The sequence below is a fragment of the Molothrus ater genome, chromosome 3 (genome assembly GCF_012460135.2).
Source record: "Molothrus ater isolate BHLD 08-10-18 breed brown headed cowbird chromosome 3, BPBGC_Mater_1.1, whole genome shotgun sequence".
Lineage (NCBI taxonomy): Eukaryota > Metazoa > Chordata > Aves > Passeriformes > Icteridae > Molothrus > Molothrus ater.
In genome coordinates, this window is record NC_050480.2 from 93,576,274 (window position 1) to 93,597,377 (window position 21,104).

At 36.8% G+C, this 21,104-nt stretch overlaps 1 protein-coding gene across 1 annotated transcript in view; it reads left to right on the plus strand.

Moving 5' to 3' along the window:
- IMPG1 (interphotoreceptor matrix proteoglycan 1) overlaps nucleotides 1-21,104 on the plus strand; it is a 54,299-nt gene that overhangs the window by 17,773 nt on the left and 15,422 nt on the right. Inside the window, exons 5-12 of the mRNA XM_036380411.1 lie at nucleotides 741-808; nucleotides 1,833-1,918; nucleotides 2,981-3,127; nucleotides 4,387-4,445; nucleotides 6,183-6,203; nucleotides 7,608-7,861; nucleotides 9,280-9,356; nucleotides 10,161-10,662. Of these exons, the coding sequence (XP_036236304.1) occupies nucleotides 741-808; nucleotides 1,833-1,918; nucleotides 2,981-3,127; nucleotides 4,387-4,445; nucleotides 6,183-6,203; nucleotides 7,608-7,861; nucleotides 9,280-9,356; nucleotides 10,161-10,662 (1,214 nt within the window). The remainder of the gene's footprint in view (nucleotides 1-740; nucleotides 809-1,832; nucleotides 1,919-2,980; nucleotides 3,128-4,386; nucleotides 4,446-6,182; nucleotides 6,204-7,607; nucleotides 7,862-9,279; nucleotides 9,357-10,160; nucleotides 10,663-21,104) is intronic.

The window sequence follows — 21,104 nt, forward strand, 5'->3', positions numbered from 1 at the left end:
CAAAACCAAACAAATCCTGTGATACATCATACCCACCATATATTCTTACTTGAGTTTTTAGCTCTCCTCCTTGGGGACCATGGTAGGCATTAAGCTATGAATATTACATCCAGAAGCAAACACTAACATTCCTACACCTCAAAATAATCTGGAATCAGGAATCGGATTTGATACTATAATTATTTGGAAGCATCCTTATGGTATTATAATGCAGGCTGACAACTGAAAAATAAGCCCACCCATTATTTTCTCACACCATACCATATGAAACACACATGGAACCTGAAATGTCCATTGGCTCTAAAATGAGAAGAATCCTAAAGCCCTCACTGAGCTACCTTGATAGGATGAGAAATAGCGAAGAAGACAAAGGCTGATTTAGGTGATGTACAAGAAGCCTTTCTTCCATTTTAGATAGTGGTCAACCCTTCAATGAGTTCCAAGAGTAAAAAAAACAAACCCAGTGCACTGATTTAATCTCTGTGATCTCATCCCTCTGGTGGCATTGATAAATTCTGAAACAAAACCTCATGAGCAGATTCATGACAGGATTGGTAGTTCTTATGCTGTTCCACTGCCTGTTTAATCAGGTCACAAAATGTTCTATTAGAGATAACTTCTCTCATTTAAACTATGCTTAATATAGGGATCATTTCTATATGTTTTTGGTTTTTTACCCTTTTGTCATTGCCAGTACAATATGCAGATAATTAAATCACTCATTTCTATTTGATTGATAGGAAAGATGAAATATCAGCAGAGAAAACCGGAGGCAAAAAGGTGGAAGACATTCCCTCCATTTCTACAGGTAAAATAAAATCTGCTTGTTCTGTGTCTGCCTGTTAAATAAAATTGCTAAGGCAAATGATTCTTAGAAGGCTATATTTAATGAATGTTGCAGAATGCTTCTACAACAGTTCAGTGGAGTGAAAATGTTTGAGCAAAATAATCTTTGAGAAGAATTTTTTTTATCTCTTTACAACATATTTGCTACTCAAATGTTGCATTCAAAGTTTGTCTTCAAATATATGTGTTTACCTAGTTTCAAACTTAGATAATATAGGGTTAATTTTCCTTCAGTTAAAAAATACCATTTAAAATGTCAACTGCTGCATTTTGTTAACAAAAACAAAACAAGCAAGCAAGGCAAATAAAAACTGACAAGCAAGAAAGTCAGAGTGGTGCCAAGACAATAAATTGATCAGACTATTACAATTAGGCCTGTTGTGTACTTCAATTCTTTAAAGTAATGTTAGGATGTTAATAAAATAATGTTAATTCACACAGTGATAAAAATCTGTAAATATTATCATTTTGGCTCAAGGAGAAACCATCCTGAACATATATTCTTATGAAATATATCAAAATCTTATTGGGAAGGACTTCCAGCATGGTAAGTTGGCCTCTAGGTGAAAAACTCTGTCGACATCTCTGGTTACCTTTAATTGAGCCTAAAGAAAAGAGGCTCTCATAGGGATAAAGATCTCAACTGGCAAAATTAAGACACTTGGTGATATATGATGTGGCATGACAGAAAATGACCAAATATTATTAACTCACACAATTTCATTGATTATAGTCAGTGCCATTTTTGCCTTCAGTCACAAACGTGCCACACCACTAATGTTTGACCTGGAAGAAAGGTTGTCTATTGTACAAAATGCAGCAGCTTTACCCACACCCTAAGTCATGGCACAGGCTTGTGCTCAAGCCCTCCCTCCTGGGGGAAAGCTGCTCCAGTGAGCTGACCCCTGACCAACACACGAAGAGAAGGCTTTTGATGTGAAGGCTTTTGATGTTCTTTCCTGATTTTTCTTTCTCTCCACCTGCAGGCTCTCCTGGCACACCCCTCTCTCCATATGCACCTAATGGCACATTGCTCAATGAAATTTTCAATGACACAAAGGCTCCTGTGAAGGTGAGGACAGCCTGTGTTCCCACACACTTTTTCACTCACCTTTTCTTTTGAGCTTCAGCCAACAGGAAAGAGGGAGAAACCTTATAAACAGTGCTTAAAAACAACAAGTGCTCCCCTCTGTTTCAGCTAGCAGGACTGAAGGGGTTTATTAGCAGCTGTTATATACGGGGGTAGGGCATGATGGGTTTTGGGTATATAGTAGAAAGTACAAAAGCATGGCAACCAGCTTTTGGGCAGTTTTCAGTCTTTCAAGGAGGGGCCTGTTGCCTATTTTGCACCATTTTGTAACATTGCTCTTCATTAAATAATGCCAAAAAAAGAATACCTACTGGGCTTGCCATGACACAGGAGATAGGACTGAGGCCTCCTTGCCTTTTTCTGCCCAGCCAGCCGTCAGAGGCTTCTCCACTGCTGTGTCCTCAGGGCAGCCATGCAGCAGGCACTGGGGACTGCCCCTCTGCACACTAACAGCACCTGCTGGAAGAGACACCTCTGAGAGAGGGGAGGGGTGCTGGGAAGGGCTGTTCTTTTCCCTGTCCTGGCTGCTGTGGTCTCAGCACAGATGTGTGGCCTCACAGTGGAGGGAAAAGCTGCAAATATTGTTGGTAAACAGCATACAAAATACAACAACTTTTAATAGCAGCAAAGTCTACTGCATAAGAAAGGTGTATTATGGGTAGGGATAATTCCCTTTTATTATCAGCAAAAAACAAATGCAAACCTCTGAACAGAAAACAGTTGTGTGACTTTATGATGATGGAACTAAGACTTGGTAACAGTCTCTGTGCAAGAAAGGCTTGATTCTCTTCGTCTTCATTTATGCATATCAAAGACAATTCTCAAGTTACCTCTCAAGTAATAGAAACTTGTTTGCAAAGACAGAAGAATTAAGCCAACAGATATACTAGGAACTTTCACCTTTTGTGGAATGTAGTTCAGAAAGTTATTTTGGGGATGATCTTAAACGGGACCATTTCTACCTATTAAATAGTGAATTGTGGAGGGGAAAACTATCTCTTGGTTTTATTTATTCCCTTTTTGTCCTTGCCTTTTCTTTTCCAGGAGCTGGGAACAAATGCAGTCCCTGAACTGCCTGTGGAGCAAATGGTGGAATTCAGTGTGACTCTCACTGATCAGGAGTACACAGCTGAACTTAGTGACCCCAACTCCCCAGAGTACCAACAACTAGCTGCCAAATTTCAGCTACAGGTAGGGATGCTTAGTGAATGCAAAAAATTGTTGACTTTGTACCTTGGCTGAGGTTCATACTATGAAATTATCTTCACCATGAAATAGGATTAGTATGTACTGCCCTCACTTTAAACAGGTCATTCCTGTTTTCTCAAGACCTTCACGTTTCCTTCATGTGTAGTATCAGCTTATCCTCAGATTTAAGCCATCTATTCAGCCAGCAAGCTAACAAGTCAACACCTTTGACATCAGTAGAAGCCTCAGATAATGGATGAACAGAATAACTTTAGGAATTTTGTTCAGACTTAATCAGGAATTCATGGGCAACACTTTGTCATAATTTAATTTCTACAATAAACCTAATGAAAAATGTAATATAAATGTTAAAAGTAATTAGCTACTGTTGTCTGAACTATTCTTCAAAGGACATACACTCATTGTGCATTACCAGGGTTTATGTACGAATTGGAACATCTGTTGTATTTTCATACAGTTAATAATATTAACTGAATGTTCAGCTATCAGTTTAACTGATAGCAGTTAATGACTTGAGGTTCCCAAAAGGTTTTCTTAGTAAAATTAACTAAAGCCTCTCACCAGTTTCATGAACATTCCTTAGTGGAACCTATTTCACTTTCCTGGTTCATTTCCAGATATGTGTAGAAAAATGGTAAAGGATGCATTGGCAGAGCTGGCAAAAAATGGCTTCTCTGAAGATTTTCAGCATTACCCTCAGACATAAGTGCCTGCAGACATTGTGTAGTACACATGTAATGCCTCTTCTATTCAAAAACATGTAATTGTACTACTGTTAACACTAGAATTAAAATTGTATTGTTATTCTGTTTGTACAAGACAGTTAAAACTGTTTCATTTCTAAATGATTTGTCAGATAATATAAACTCATTTGCAGTTGCTTAATATGTCTAAATAAATAACAATTTACAGGTGACTTGAATCACAAAATTATTCATGAACCAAAACTACTGAAAATGAGAAAACCATTTGATTCATGTTGTTTTAATTGCTGTTCTATGAAATTGATTATCCCTTGTTTGCATAGTTACATTACTAAGAAAAGCAATATTAACGGGTAATACAAGTACATGGAAAGCAAATTTTGTGTTTAAACTGAGCAATTATGATACCCAAAAGAGGACAACTGAGACTGTTTCCTAAAGCTCTTTCTGAAATATGAAAAATATTGTTATGTAGTCATCTTGTGATTGCCTTTTAGTCATAGATCTTATGCTGATTTTTTTTATGGTTTCCTATAGATGAAAAAAATATTTGAGAAACTTCCAGGATTCAAAGAAATCCGCGTGTTAGGATTCAAGTAAGTAAGAAAATGGGGCTCTCCTTTTTGTTGGTTCCGAGGGTTCTCCTCTTCCTTCCTGTCCTCAAAAAGGAAGAGACCTGTAGAATAGTGGGCTGTGTATTTCTGTAAACAGAAAGCAATTTTATGGGAATATCATAGGGACAATATGACAAGAAGTACAGACACATCCCAAGTGAGACTATGAGGTTTTGAAGTAGCAAAAGTAGCTTTGATTCCCCTGAAGCTTGAAGGACCCAATAAATTCTTTGAATTGTTTGTTAACAGCCCTGTATTAAGGACTTTTTAAAATGACAAGATAAAGAGAGTTAGTAGCATGATTAGTTAGGTGACAACTTTTTTGTTGCCCTTCATATCTTGCAGCGAAGGTGCCTTAGCAAGAGAGGGTTGCAGGAAGATGCATGTTCACACATATAAAACTTTTTCAGTAGTTCTTTCTCAGGCTTTACAGGCAATTAAAAAAGTTTCACTTTTTCAGTAAATTTGTGTTCTGTCTTGCCATTTCTTTTAGTTTTAGCTTCCTTGTGTGTTTACTACTAACACAACCTCATTTACTCTTTCAGAGAATAGAGAATTTATAGGGGAGGGGGAGGACATTGCATAAAGAATCCAATGAAAAACAAATCATAATAGTAAGAAACTGCAAAAAGGAAAGAAAGAGCAGGGAAAAAAGACAAATTTATTCGGTCTTATGGCACAGCATCAGGAACACTCAGTACTTCTTGCAATATTTAATATATGTTGAAGAACACTCATATTGCAATGCAATTTTAGACAAGAGCATCCTTCTTCCTAGCATTTCTCTCTACAAAAATTGCCTAGGAAAAGGAGAGAGAAGAGCAAAATAGTCTGAAAATTAGTTCCTTGTATTTTTATATTGAAATTAATAAAACAAAAAGCTGCCTACTGCAGTACAAGCAGAGAAAATGTATAGTAGATCTCATAGTTACAACTTGCAGTACCTAATCTCATTTAGTTGTGACTCCAGGAGGTCTGGGATCCACTTTGCTATCATATCTTGGACTTAGCTGGTATGAAAGAACATTCATCAGGTGGAAAAATTGGATTGATTCCTAATATCCAGTAATTTAGTTAGCTTTAGGAGTTACAGATCAGCAAAGATGGGTGTTGCTGTCCACTCTCTCCATGTAGTACTATTGCCATGGTACTACACATTCTAGCAGCATTTCCCACAAAGCAATGAAAAAAGGCAACATCATAGGTATTCTGGAGAATTCACCAGGGAAAATAACTGAGCATTATGTGTAGAAGGTCAACATAGGCATGTCTTCCAGAGGTAATTAATGGTTCAAGTTACCCCTGTGACTACAGCCTGAATAGACATCGTGGATGGTAACTGTGATCATGGAAAGTACTGCCACAAGTGCCCATTGCCACCACAGATTTTAGCAGTGACAAGGCTCAAACTGCACCATTTCACCATGGAAATAGGAAAGCTGATATTTCAGACTGCCATGGTAAAATAAAATTCCTGTTTCCCCACACAAATTCCCCCACAGTGATTCCCATTGTTTGGAAGGGAAAAAGTGAACTGATGGAGAGTAGACTGTCAATTTCACACAGAGCTAAAAATTGTAGATGACATGTAGAAGATAAGATAAATTGTCAAAAGATGGTTGTGATGTGTGTGACAACTATTTACCAGTAAACATGAATCTTTATTTTTCTTTCTTTTGCAATCCTTTCTCACATTCTTTATTCTGCGATGAAATGAAGACAGAAGAAGGAGAAAGATGGGTAATCTTTCAGTCATTCATCATTGTTTTATAGACTAATTATAATAATAATTATTATTAATAACTTTATGATGTACATAGATAAATCATTAAATGTCTTTATCTTGATGTGACAAAGTGAATTGGTTGTGTTCTAAGTACAAAATCTGCCTAAGTACAAAATCTGTGCTATAAAGTGTCAGGGACACCTTTAATCTGAATGTTTCATGTAATCAAATTTTCTTAGGATGTCTCTGAAGAAAAGAAAATCTTTGACCTAAGAAAATTCACATTCATATGACTAAAGATTTATACCAGCTGTATACTGAAAGGGAAAAATAAGTAGGAAAACTTTATATTCAAATTTTCATTTTTGATCTGCTGTTTCCTAGCTGTATTCCCATGTACAAAATATTTCCATGAGTATGTAGAATTTGATTTGTTATCTCCATTATCAAGGCAGATAGAATAGCAAAGAGACCAGTTACTAGCTTGATAAAATGCAGGAAGTTTTTCACTGGTAATACAAACAGCTACAGAGTCTATTGTTGTTGCTGCTTAAAAGTGCTACTGGGGAATAATTTGTCTAGCAGTTTCCCAGAATTTCTCTCTTGCTCATGCTTTAAAAGGAAGAATTTTCTAATGTGTTTCCTGAATTCTTGCAATGTCATATAAATGCAAATATATTGCACACACTAGATAAAAGTGAAATTCTTCTCTTTATTCTTATTTGACATTGTAAAAAAAAGTAACATAGTGGAATAGAAATGTTTACAATGTACTCACTATTTTTCATTTAATTAGGTGAATTTAACATGTATAAAAATGATGTATTAAAAATGGTGAATATTTGAGACTTCTGTTAAACATGAATTCCAGGGAGAAGCCATACACACCCATTTGCACCGGGGAAAGCTAACTCCCACTGTGAAAAAGTGATTTGCTTGCCACATTAGCTGGCTGTACTTTGAAAAAGAGAAAAAAAATGTCTCTTGTGATAAGATTTTTGCTTATCTCCAGTTTTATGATCTAATCCCTTTTCATAGGTTCCTGAATAATTAATGTGTGATTATACGTTCTAATAACCCCAGTGTGCCTTCATAGCTGTTTGAATCAGTAGTCAAGGACTTCACACTATATTACCAGTTCTACAGATTTCTGAGTAGTCAGATTAAATCAGATTATGTTAGAAGATTTTTGCAATTATCTTCAATGTGGGAATTTTTATTAAAAGTTATGCATGGGAAAAAAAAAGGAGTTAGGTGAAGAAAAAGTAATTTGAAGGTGACAGTCTCATTAGAAAGATGTAAATTTGCATTACTCTAACAGAATATGTTATGGCTGCAGATTTGTTGGTATGGAAAATAATTTCTCAGCCAGTGACTGATTTTGCTGCTCTGGGCACTCTCACCTTTCCCCCTTGCAGATCCAGCAGTACAGTAGCAAGATACGTGGTGAACTTTGAGAGAGATGGCTCAGAAACCAAAGGCACAGCAGATGACATCTCAACTATTGGATCTAATAAGGTCGAAAGTGAAAAAATACCAATTTCTCCAGTTGAAGAGAGGGAAATATCAGCAACTAAACTGACAGTAACAGACCTTCAGCAGCTGGTTGCCACTGCGCTCCATGAAGACCAGTCCCTGCCAGTGGACCTTGGAACACTTCAGTTTACTGATGGTCAGTAAAGCAGGTGGCAGGTGCCAGGCACAAGCCTGAATCTTGCCTTCCCAAACTGATGCAATTTCAGTAAGGTGTCCTTTGCTTCTCTAACAGATGATTTTCATCTGGCATAGTCCATTCTTCTTGGTGTTGAAATAAGTTAAGTTTTATGGTAAAATGTGTCTTTATACAGCCTAACTTGCAACTGTATTAGAATATTTTTTCTTGGTTTTTTGTTTTTTTGTACACTAACATCATTAAGAGGAGAAAATAAATAAATACTATGAGTATTCACCGTATCATTTTAACTTCCAGTATGGACACTCCTCTTTCTTTAACAAGAAAAAAAATTAAATCTGCCTCTTAGATCAGATTAGCTTTCTGAAAGCTCTATCTTTATTGTAAGTAAGCCATCTAACCTCTCAGCAGCATCAGAGACATTGGCACCTTAAACAGCATTTGATCCCAAGATAAAATCAGTAAAGATGTGTTTCACTCACACACTGAAACACAGAGGGAGTGTAGAAGACAAGCTGGGTGTGAAAGCCTCCAGCAGAAGCTGAAGGTCTGGTGTTCAGTAATCCAGCTAATAAATATCCCTTTCTAGTTCATCAATCATTTTTGCAAAGCTAGCAAACTACTTTTTGAGAGATGTGTTAAAAAGGGGGGAAAATAATTTGAAATAATTTTTCATATGCATATTTACTGCAACAACCTCAAAACCCATACCAAATTTTAGCTACAGTGTTTCATTTGCAAAAAGCAGCATTTTCCTACCAAAAAAAAGTTATTCAGTTGAACTAATACTTTCTGTAAGAATAAAGTGTCATATTTTAATGTATAGGAAAAGTCCCAAGAAAAAATTGTTATAGAACACTTCAATAATAAATATTTTAATCAACTTTCTCCCAATAGTTAATTCTAATAACCAATTTTAGACAAACGGTTTGCATGCAAGTACTTTTAAGTTCTTCTCTGAGAGGTGAAAGGAGCAGCCTGAGCACAAAAGCCAAAACACTGACATGGCAACGGTGTGGACTCAGGCTAAAACTGGAATGGCTTGAGGCTTAATGAGCACAATATAATGAGTCATTGTGGTCCATGCAGATTTAACTGAGGGGTTCACACTTCAGATCATTTTAAGCATTCCTCCATGGTTCAGCTCTCTGCAGACCTATCTCATTTATGCTAAATAAAGCATATGAAGAATAGTGCATATAAAGTTTGGTTTTCGTCATAATTGCCTTTTTGAATGGGAATTGATACTTTTTTTGTCTTTAGATGGATTTTTAAAAGCAATTTTTGGATGGAGAACATTTTAGTACTGTTTTTTTTTAATTGAGTTTATGTGTTTTGATCAGTTTTCAATGTGCTGGTGCTGAAGTATTCTGTGCTGTCTCTTTCTCTCTTTCTGATGTTTTTGACTTTCTTTGCAGAAACTATTGTACCACCTAGTGATTTAGACAATGATATCCAAGGTGTGGTCACTATTCCTCTGGCAGGCCCTGATTTGGTAGGTTAATAACACTTTTCATGTTTATTTATTTCTCCATGGGAAAAGAAATACACAAAAAGTTTCTTGTGCTGGAATAACATATGTGCCTTTTGTACATTCTGTAAGGATGAATGTTGTGTTGTTTTACTGCAGCAGAGATACTGTTTAGAGCACTTGCAGGTGAATATTACAGCCTGATTATGTTTTCCAGATTTAATTACAACGTAAACAGTGGCTCATCAGTTCAGCAGTACATCTTAATGACAGAAAGAGAGCAGTTTACAGGGCTAGTTAAAGTCATCTTCCTTCCACCACTTTTAAAATTACAGGAACTGTGATCAGGATCACACGTACATGCCAAACATTTTACTCATCGACGAGTTCATAGCAGCCTTCCTGTATCTGAAGGGGCCTGCAGGGAAGCTGGAGAGGGACTCTGTCAGACAGAGTTTGTCAGGATCTGTAGTAACAGGACAAGGAAAATGGGTTCAAATTGAAAGATGGGAAATTTAAGTTAGATATGCAGTAGATGTTCTTTACTGTGAGGATGGTGAGAAACTGATACAGGGTGCCTGGGGAGGTTAAGGATGCCCCAGCCCTGGCAGTGTTCCAGGACAGGTTGGATGTGCCATTGAGCAACGTGGTCTAGTGGAAGATGTCACTTACCACGGCAGGGGACTTGTGACTTGAGCTCTAAGGCCCCTTCCAACCCAACCCATGTTGACTTAGCTATTTGCTAGCTCATGTGGCTAGAGATTATTGCCTTTTTAGCAATGAAGTTCAAACATAATAATGAAAGCTGCTTTTTTAAAACTTTTTTAGGAGGAACTCCCACTAGGTTATCCCAGTCCAGCAACAGTAGATCAAAGAGGAGATGTATTTGTTGATGAATTTACAACTGAAAGCCCTGCTCTAAGTGAAGAAATCAGCATCCCTGAAGAATTTAATAATTTTATTACATCTGAACCTGATTTTCCTACCAAACCCTCCAGAGAACCATTTCAGGACAGATATCCATACACCCAAGTTATTGCTACTGACCACCCAAGTTTCACAGTGCCTTTCAGTGCTCTGGGTAGCACCAGCAGTCCTCCAAAACCAGAGGATTCCTATTTGCCTCCCCCAGCAGATGACTCTGCTGGCCAAGACTCGCTCACGGGTGGCTCTGAGTCTCCAGTGGAGCTGGCCACCACGGGGAGCTTCACCACACCCCATCTCCTGCCTGCCAGAGAGCTGGACAGGGAAGCTGAAGAGAAGCAAGAACTGACTGACACAGCAGAACCTCCTTTCAAGGAAGTCGACCAAGACAGCCTGTCTGGACAAGGTAAGACACAAGAGATTTTTATGTAAGGGAGAGTAGGAGAGGTGCAGCTGTTGCGACATGTGTAGTCACGCGTCAGAGCAGTAAGCATTCCTTTCCATTGTGACAGAAAATTCTCCTTCACAACCAAAGGTGAAAAATGTACATTTCTGATGGTCTCTTCAGCAAAATCCTAATGCACCTTAGTTCAAAGTTGTAAAACCCAACAGATGCCAAAGGATAAGGAACACTCAGTACAGAGTATTATGGTAAAATTTCAAACAGGCAGAGCAAAAAAACATGTCAGTGAAAAAAAAAAAAAGGAAGTTCTAGATTAACATCCATTCATGTTTTTCTGGATTAACACCCATTCGTGTTTTTCTGGATCAAGCAAATCATAACATCAGTGTTTTAGAGAGTAGAGGATGTAAAAGGTGCCAACCATCAGCTCCTGACTGGGAAGAGCACAGCACATTTCATGCTCATGTTGTTGCATGTTAATGCACTGAATATAAACTTCCCATTCTATAATGTTGCTTTTATAAACAGATTTTGGAAATGAGAGAAAAACAAATACTTTATGATTAGCAGAGTGACTTAAAGTTTAGAAAAATCACTTCTTACAAGAATCAGCTGTCAAATGTTCCTGAAAATAATGTTTATGATGAAAAGTCTTACATGCAACTATTTTCAAATGCGTGGTGAGAAGTCTTGTAGTGTTACTGATAAAAGCACAGCATACCTTCAAATAACATTCATTATAACTGTGGAAAAGTGCTACATTTGCAGGGAAAGGAAAGTCATGCATTTTTCATTCTATTCACTCATTGCGTTAGGGACTTGATGTCATAAAAACTGCATAAAGTCACATATCTATTTCCCAATTTCTTAAACATGTCTTGCCTATGAGCTTCAAATGACTGAAGGGAAGAAGCTGAGGATCTTTAACTCACTTGCACTGACCCCTTAAGAAATTATTTGCTGCATATTTAGGTTAGAACCTGTCAAACTGCAAAATAGAACAAAATCTAGAGCTGTAAAAAAAAAAAAGCCTACCCCAAAATAAGGTATCCTATCTTGTTTCACCTTGTTGAATAAAAGTAATGTCTGAAACAAGCACCACAGTATAAGAATTCCATCATTATTTCTGCAGCTGAGTAGCAGGGAAAAAAAATAATTGCTCCCTGTCTAAAAAGTAGGGATGCTGTGTTGGCAATGACTCAAAGCTGCAGCTATTATATTTTCTTAAAAGCTTACACTACACAAAGCATACTGCATGCCTAACAGTCAGGAGAGCTGTTAAAAACCTATTTCTTGAGTTTTTAAAATGCATACTCTTTACGCTTTAAAACTTTTTTTCCCTTTTTAAAGCCTTTTTCAATTTTGGCAGTCCTGTGTGTACAGTATTTCCTGTAGCCTTTTATTTCCTGATATATTGTCCATTTCATGGGAACTAATGGAATTCAATCTGGAAATTCAGGTTTTATTAAAGTCACCAGTGTTAGTACTATTAATTTTAATATGGCAGCAGAACCTACCTGGTACAGAATATTTCATACTTTGTTCCTGGCTGCATTTCATAGCTGCTTTTCTTAGTAATATTGAAGGGAAAAAAAAGTCTTTAAACTGTTTTTGGTGTGAAATGGCAGGAACTACTCAGACAGTGCTGTATAAGGTTGGGCAGAGGATTAGAGTCCAAACAGTTGCCTGAAATTCTACTGTATTAGTTTTCAACCATTTCCCCACCCTACTCTCCAGAAGATGGAGCACATTTTCTTCATCATGTGTTTAGAAATCTAAATTCACTCTTCTTTACCATGAAAGGAAAAACTGGCTACCAAAAATAACATAGTCTGAGGTTTTTTTAGGTATTAGCTCTGTTTCAGAGATGGGCTTTATTGCCCTGGCTGTCACATGTGTGCACTGGGAGCTGGACATCACTACAGACTCCTGAATATTGAATGTCTACATCCCACACCAACTACCTTAACTGGGCCTGCCCAAGATCACTGAGCAAGTAACTAAAAAATTTCTTTCACAGTTTTTAAAAAGATAAACAGCCTCAGCCTCACACCCATAAATACAGGCAAACTTCTGCATACAACACCTAGAGAAAGGTGAGCAGAAACAGGTGAGGGATGAAGAGTCCATGAGAGGTGTCCTTTGAAGCCGTGGAAGAATGGGAATTGCCAGGTGTGGGCAGCCAGGGGGAGGGATGAGCCAGGAGCAGGCGTGGGCTGTGGAGGTGCAGCTCTGCACAGTGAGGTTGTCCATGGGCAGCCAACAGCAGGCCAGGGGGATTGGAGCTGGCCACATGGTGATGGCAGCTGCTCCACCCCCTGCCCTAGTCCAGAAGCAGCAGGAAGATGCCAAGCTGTCCTTAAGGTAAGCCTAGTGTTCTGGGATTTCACTACAGAACTAGAAGAAAGGCTGTGGACACTTTTCCATATCTCTAATTGAAAAGTTCTGAAATGCCTGTATCAGATGTCACTATTTCAATATCTGACACCTCAGAAAGGTTTTTCTTTGCTGTAGCACCTTTAAAATATTGTCTATTTCTATTTTCCATTTACAACTAGTGCAAAAAGAGAGTTTTTTCCCCCTACTGTCTGAGATGATACCTGATCACTTTTCTCCAGCATTCTTCTTTCTTCTTCATATTTTCCTCCTTCTGCAGTTAAAAGTCATTAGCATTTCTTCTGCACAGTTAAATTTCTTCTCTTTGCAGTCCTCCTGCAACTGTCTAAAACAGTATGACAATTCAAAAGGGAAGCAATTTATGTAATGTATTAGACAAATGTTATTTCAAAAACCAAGAAAATTTCAGCAGTAAAACAGACAATAATATTTGGCTTCCTAAACAGTAAGAAATGCAATTTGAATTTGTTTTAACTGTAGCCACTAACAAATTGTACAGTCCAGGTAAATGTTTATCCCAAAATCCTGGCCATCATGGAGGCAGCATTATTTCTGGAGAAGTTATAGCAAAAAAAAACCAAAGCTGCAGTAAAATCCCTCAGCTACTCAGATGTACTGCATCTCAGTTTGAGGAGCCTGGGTCATCCTCAGGCTTTCAAGAAGGACTCTGAGAGACAAAGACTCTGCAGGGTTTATTGGAGGAGTTTTTCCTGTGAGAAGAAACCACTGATAAGGAGTATATGATGGTCACATCTCTGTATGTGTAACTGATAAAAGTCTCATTAATTATTTCCATAATTAATCTCATGTTCACACAAACCTGCTGTGAGTTGTCCCCATTAATATTATCCTGCTACCCAACAGTTAATTAGGTGGCACACTCGTCACTCATTCTTATTTCCAAGTAATCTTTAGGAAAAAATCTCAGGGTTTTGCACATTTGTGGATTTTTTCTGCCTCTGTTTCAACCTCAGCTGCCTTAGCAGTGTCTTTTCTTAGCACAGTTTTCTGTTTGGCATAACCAGCATTGTCACAGAAAAGAAAATCCCATTGTTTCTTGCAAGAACCTCTCTGGAAGTTCCCAGGATTGGAATTCACCCATTCATTGTGCCAGGAACGCTCACCATTTTTTTTACATCAATGGATATAGAGGGTAAGAGCTCTTCTGTTCCCTTGAATATTTTTATGTTTTCCTCGTGTGTTCTTGGATCATAAACTGACAGAATTTTCTTGACATTTTTGCCCATCAGCTTCTCTCTGTGCCCTTCCACTTGTCTCTTGCTGCTTCAGATGTGCAAAGAGCGTTTCTTGTGAAGGTTGCCTGACGTTTGGAGAAGTGAACAGGTAAGTCTAGCAATGTCATTTTCTCAAGCACCTTATACAATATTAAGTAGTCTGAAAGTTGTCTACAAATTGAAGATGAGGGTGAACAGAAGAGTTCCAGCAGGCCCATATTAGGATATGCTGGATTGAAGGAAACATTTTGATCAGTTAGAACTGCCTACTCAGAGTATTCCAGAGGAATCCTAAACATATTAAAGTAAGTTATTAGCATCTGGTCAGAATTTAATGACAACAATCTGCCCAGCTGTCTCCGTGCTGGGAACAGCAGTAGCAATTGGAATAGAACAAAAACTACATCACATCTTCAAAACATTATTAGAAATGCTGAAATGAAATGAGTATAATCCAAGCAAAAAAGTTTGAGAGAAAGTGAGCACTATCTATTTTTCCAATTTAACACATGACTTGTTTAAATTATTAAGCTATCCAACCACTTCTGTTTTACTTTAAGGCTAAGCTTGTCTTCCTTCAACTATTATTTCTTATTCATGACCCCCCAAATACACAACACAAATGAACCAAAACGAGTGATAACTTTCTTTAAACTCAATTGGTAATTCCAATGACTCATTAAAATGACTGTGTGAAGTACTGAAAACAATTTATATTGCTGCTAAGAAAATTTGTTTATCCAGATGCAAATCTTCTCGTGTAATGAAAAAATGTATAATAATGAAAAAATGTAACACCCCATTGTGCACCTATGAAAATAGCAGGAAGATAGACCTCAGTGCTTCACCACTTGTTCAGTCACACTTTGTAGTCAAGCCTACAAACCACCCATAATTCTTCCTCTTTGTTACAGTGCATGAAGGAGCTCTCACTCCAGGAGGGATATATATGTGTTGCTGCATGTGGTTTAATTCCACTTTGTTCCAGAAAATTAATTTTCTTTAGAACTAAAGGGCTAAAATCTTGAGGCAGTTTACAGATTTTAGACATGACTGCAATAATTCTAATTGTCTAATAAAGGCGAACATAAAAGGCAGAAATAGGTTCAGAATTTGAAGGACCAGTATCACAAATAATTTTAAATGTGTATTTTAAATATATTATTGTCCTGAATAAAATTAATTTAAAGCCCCTGGTCTTTGCAGCATTATAATCAGAAGGATATTCTAAAACAAATAATACAGACATCTGTGCTGGGAGTGTAAGGTTAACATTTGTCATGTCATAAATGAAGGAAACTAATGAAGTTTACGTGTCATGTAGTCCAGTTGGAACAAATATTAGGCAAAGTGGCTCTGCTGAGACTAATACACCCTAAATAATGCATTTCCCTCACTTATTAAAAATCCTTGGTTTTGCTAGAAATGCTGGGTTTAAAAAAATTGTGTTATGATCAAATGGTACTAAAACTTTGACTTTCTAAATTATTAATCTCCTCTCTTTGGAGAATTCAATATTCTCCAGCATAGGAGAGTCCACTTGACCTCAGACTGGAAATTTTTTTAGTCTGTTCCTTGTTAGAGAAAAACTCATGCCACCTGCACTGGACTGTTATGAACAAGTTGTAACTTGGGTGCTCTGAATAACCTCTGCTCCATCATCTGCTCCATATCTCAATGGAATTTTGTATCTCTGTCTATAGACAGGGCTTGGCCTTCCAGCTTTGATCTTCTCAGCCATCTTAAGATGCCTTACATAGATAGCACTGATGCTAATATCAATTTAAGCAGCTAGTGTTCTTAAAACACTACAGTGTTTAAAACTAACAAACAAAAAAACATAAAAATCTTAAATGGAGACATATTTGCAATAATCACATTAAATTTAATGTGATTCGTGTTTATGAATATTTACAACTTAAACTGCTGTCAGGGGTGTCATAGACTTTTTGGTTTTAATTGAAAACGCAAGTAACTTCTGACTTTAAGTTGAAGATAACATGCAATTTTTCTCCCATAAGTCCTTAACATTTCTTTCTCAAAATTTCTATGAAGTTCTATAGAGGAAAAAACTAAATTTCAAGCAATGACATCCAGGTGTAAATTAGAAGGACACAAAAATTTCACTTGCATTCTGTAGAACAGCAAGATCATTACATGCATCAGTAAGAACATGATTAAACCAAGCCTGGATGCAAAATATTTTTTCTTCTTCATTTTTCGGAATTTACATGTTTGGCCTTCTCTTTCATTCTTCCCCAGTTGGTAGACATTTTAAAATTAAATTATTGTAGTATACAATATTTGTAGAATAGAGGTGCCAATAACAGAGTTTTATAGTCAAAATTTTATACAGAGTCAAACATTCCTTAATAACCATCTTTATTGCCATGCAGTTTGGAATAATGGGCTTTCAAGCAGAGTTGGAGCAGGGAATTTCTGGCACAGAAAAGCCTGCTGGGTTTGACTGAAAAACAAAAAGTATTATTCATGAATGGCATCTTCATAGCTTCCTAAAGTCCATCTTCCCATAAAAATTGCCATAGTTTTAATTTATCTTTCTAGAGATGGAAAGAAATTAAGTTGGGAAAATATTTCAACACATTTCAGTCCTTTCTCCTAAATGTATATCTAGCCTAGAGCAGTTGTTGAAGTCCTGGTTAAACTTGTATTAAATAATTAAAATAAGCTCAAAGTTCCCTTCTCATCCCTATTCTAAACCATCTATATCTACACCTATGTTTCCTTGTGTCTTCATCACCATTTCAGAATCAGATACTGACACTTCAAAGGGAGACAACAAAAATTAAAATTATGCTGAATAAATCTTGAAGAACTTCACAATATGCCTACATGATACTGCAAACCTTGAATAATAATAATAATAATAATAATAATAAGTAGTAGTAGTAGTAGCAGTAGTGTGGCTTGAGGAGAATGCATGCCCAAAAGCATCAAGGCAGATGATTTTAATGGTGATATGTGGCAGAGTAGAAGAGAATAGAGTCAGCATCAGCTGCAGTTGCAAAAAATAATGATTTCTTTTTTTTTTTTTTCCTGCTGGTTAAAAGGAGGTTTTTCCCTCTTATTAACAATTTCTTTTAAAACTATGGCAAGAAGGTTAGTGTTAGTAATACTTAGTTCTTTCAGGAGGAGTCAAGAGAGTATTTTATGGACAGCTCACTAGTTTTTTCCTATTTTTAGCATCCCAATGTACCTGTAAGTTCTATGAGCAGTTTGAGTAACAATGTTTCATCTTTGTATTGTCACTGCTACTCAACAACAATTGGAAAAGTTAAATGAAACTCATCTACCTTAATCCAGTCATTTCATGTGAGAACAGTCCCAAATCTTAATTTAACTGTAGTTTTTTTGAAAAACCAGCTCATGGCATAAGACTTCTGCCCCCCAGTGTTATGTGAAGGTCTCTTGAGGGATTGCACTCAAACCTGGGACCAATGGCTGTAAGGACGATTTTCCTGCTTTATGGGTTTAACATTGAGCATCCTTCTGGCTGCTCTGGGCTGCTCAGGTCCACAATCCAAGCATGATGGGTGCATTTAGCAAGCCAAGTCTGCACTAAGGCATCTGACCCAGTCCTTTTCAATATCAGTAAGACTGAAATGTATTTCTACAATGAAACATAAAGACAGAAGGATCTTCCCTCTTAAATATCTCCTTCTATCTCTCTCACAAAGTCACATTTTCCTTTTAAAACATTGAGAAAAATCAGACTACCTACATCCAAGGCACAATTTAGAAGACCAAAACACTCCTCATTCTATAACTTTCATTCCATGAATTGTTTTCTCATACAAGAGACTACATAGTACAAGGCGGGGAAAAAAGTATGTTCAGTGTTTTAATTTTTCTTGGCAAGTCTTCAAGTGCTCATCTGATTATGAAATTATAAGAGAATCACTGGTTTTAACTTTTTAATTTCATGTTTTTCTTTTCTGTTTCAGGTCCTTGGTCAACACATTACCTGAATTTGTATCGTGTAACTTGTATTTTGTTTTTGTTTTTACCATTTTGTAAACTAATAAACTTTGTTACTGCAAAACTGTCTGATGGTCCCATCCTCTACAAAAATTTGCTCTTTTTCCTGTTGCACAATTGAGAAAAATAGAGAAAATGGGCAGGAATTTGGAGAGCATTTTAAGTACTGAAGGATAAGCAGTGTTACTTGTCAGATTTTGTTTCCAAACATTCCAAAATAAAATAAATCAAAAAGAGTATTCCAGGTTCTCCATTTGGGGTGCTCTAAAACTGTTATAGTGTCATACAGCAGTGTTTGCAACATTTAGAAGGATGTCTCTTTATTTTTCTAGGTGTTTGTAAAGGCCCAGGCTGTTTTCACATAGATCTCATTATTTTAAATTCATTAAAGAAATTTTTCAAATTTAATTGAGAGCATACAACAATGGGAATAAGAGATGTTAAATCCTCCTGAAGCTATTGTTTTAATCAAGAGTTTTCTTATTTGGTTTTGATTCTATTCCTTGGTAGAAGTGCATTTCTCTTTGCAAATTCACTGCTGTTGGGGTTTGCTTCCAAGATTAGCATGGTATCTTTCTTATTTAATATATATTTTAATATGATATTTCTATGGTAGAAAATGATGCAGAACGTCAATACAAAATATCTTACAATACAAAAAAGTCATGGTATCCCTGGCATTTTTTACATGTTTTTATGTAAATGTACTTACAAATCTACTTATTTCACAAGAGCATTTTATTCTTGGTTGCATAATTTTTAGCAAGGACTTTAGTCAGAAAACTGACTTTCAGAGTGCTTGAGCATTAGTGTGTAATTTTATCTGGCAATCTCAGTAGCAGAAGAGGTAAAAGGTTCTGTAAATGGTGAAAGTGACTTGTCATGTTATGGAAATAACCTGCCACTGACCTACTGTCCACACAAGGTATCTGATTATGCACCTCACCTTTCTGTAAAATATTCTTATATTCTATTCAGAATTTTGGGTCTGCTTTAAACAGCAGCTATTTCTGTATTGTTTAAATTATATCTGTGTCTTTGAAATGCTTAATCCTCTAAAACTGCTGAAAAATGAAAATGCCAAAGACACTAGCTAAGGTTCAACATCAGGTTTCTCAGCATATGAATTTGATACAGGTCTGAAAAGTAAGATTGCTCAGTTAATAGTTTTCTGTTCTATCTCCACCTGTTGTACTTAAATTATTAACTTGAAGTCAAAAATTTTTTTACAAAATATTAAATGTATTGATTTCATTGTTTCAAAACTTTAGAGTCTTCTTTAGAAAACTTTTAATTGAAGTAACAGAAGTCCTTTATAAAACAGCAAATTATTTATATAAACGTATTTATAGAACAGCAAGCAGAATTACTATTTTCAGCCATGCTATGGCAAATGCATGTGAAATTATAATCAAAGAAAGAATGAATTTTTAATCCCACAAGAAACTGATATTTCAGAGGACTTGTACTGGTGCAGAGACCAAATATGAAATTGTTCAAGGCAGATGTGACTCCTTTCTGCAACAGACTGACTTCCATAAAGTCTAGGGGAGCCTCTGTTTCCCAAGGACAGTTGCATCAATCAAAATAGTGACAGGCATTACGTGAAGAGAATTCTTCACCTGTACTGAAAATTCTGTGTGAGTTGAGTAAGACTGGCTGACTTGCAGCAGTGAAATGTTTACGGACAGTCAGACTGAGTGAGCTGCATCATTCTGCTGCTCTCAGGCAGACTTGGCTACTGCGAGGGGAAAATTGCAGAGCAATAAAAGCAGTCATGGCTTGGCTTTTTTCTTAATGGTTTTCTCTTAATCTTTATGCATTGAAACAAGTGAAGAGTTCTTTGCATTTTGTTTCTTCAGTCACTGCAGAAGTAAATAATACTACTGACCTCCCAAAAAGAATTCATGGTAAAGATCCCAATGAGATGAGGGCAATGTCATAACACATCCCCAGTCAAACACACAGTCTGTGGCCCTTCACAAATTACTTAGCTAAGCAGGAAAGTCAGTAAGACAGGGTTGTCTGGTACTGAACAGAAGGCTGGCCTTGATACCCATGTGGAGAATAGCTAAAGAATCATCCTTTGTTCATAATGAACATAGACAGGATTAGTAAGCTTTGGTTGCTCAATGCCCTGAGTTCCGTAGTGGTTTAAATGTTCAGGTCTTGATTTCACAAATTTTGTCTTACTCTTTAAATTTTCAATGTCAGGTAGAAGTAAATAGTCCTGAGAATAATGAGAGAAAATTATCATTACTAAGCAGTATTTTATTAAGATAGAAAATACTCTTCTTGTGACATCATGTGAGAATGATATTTATCTTTGAGGCTGAGAACATTGATAATGAAGCACAGCTGCAAGGTATGGAAATTTTCAAAATAAGATTAAGGCTTCTATAAGTTACACAGAACATCACAGTAGTGGAGTGAGTAGCAGAGCTAGAGCTGTGCTCTCAGGCTGTCCTATGAAAAGTTAGACTAGCCAAGAGCTCCAGTGTGGATGCTAATGAGAAAGGTTAATAGAGAAAAGAGGTTTTAGGACTGGAGGATGGAGGAGAGATGGTGTGTGTTCCCAGTGAACTCAGGTTCCCTGGAGTTAGTGAAGAAAGAGCTTTATGGATTTAATGGACACTGAACCTCCTTTCTGGAGGGTCCATACAGACAGACAGAATGACAGTCTTAGATCACTGTGGCTCTTTTGTCTTGGCTTTGCAGTTAGAAAGATGAATGTAATCAGTAATCATGTGTTGGGAGACACTTGTGACACATTAGGTTAATGATCCTCTTCTCTTAATTCTTTTAATCCTCATA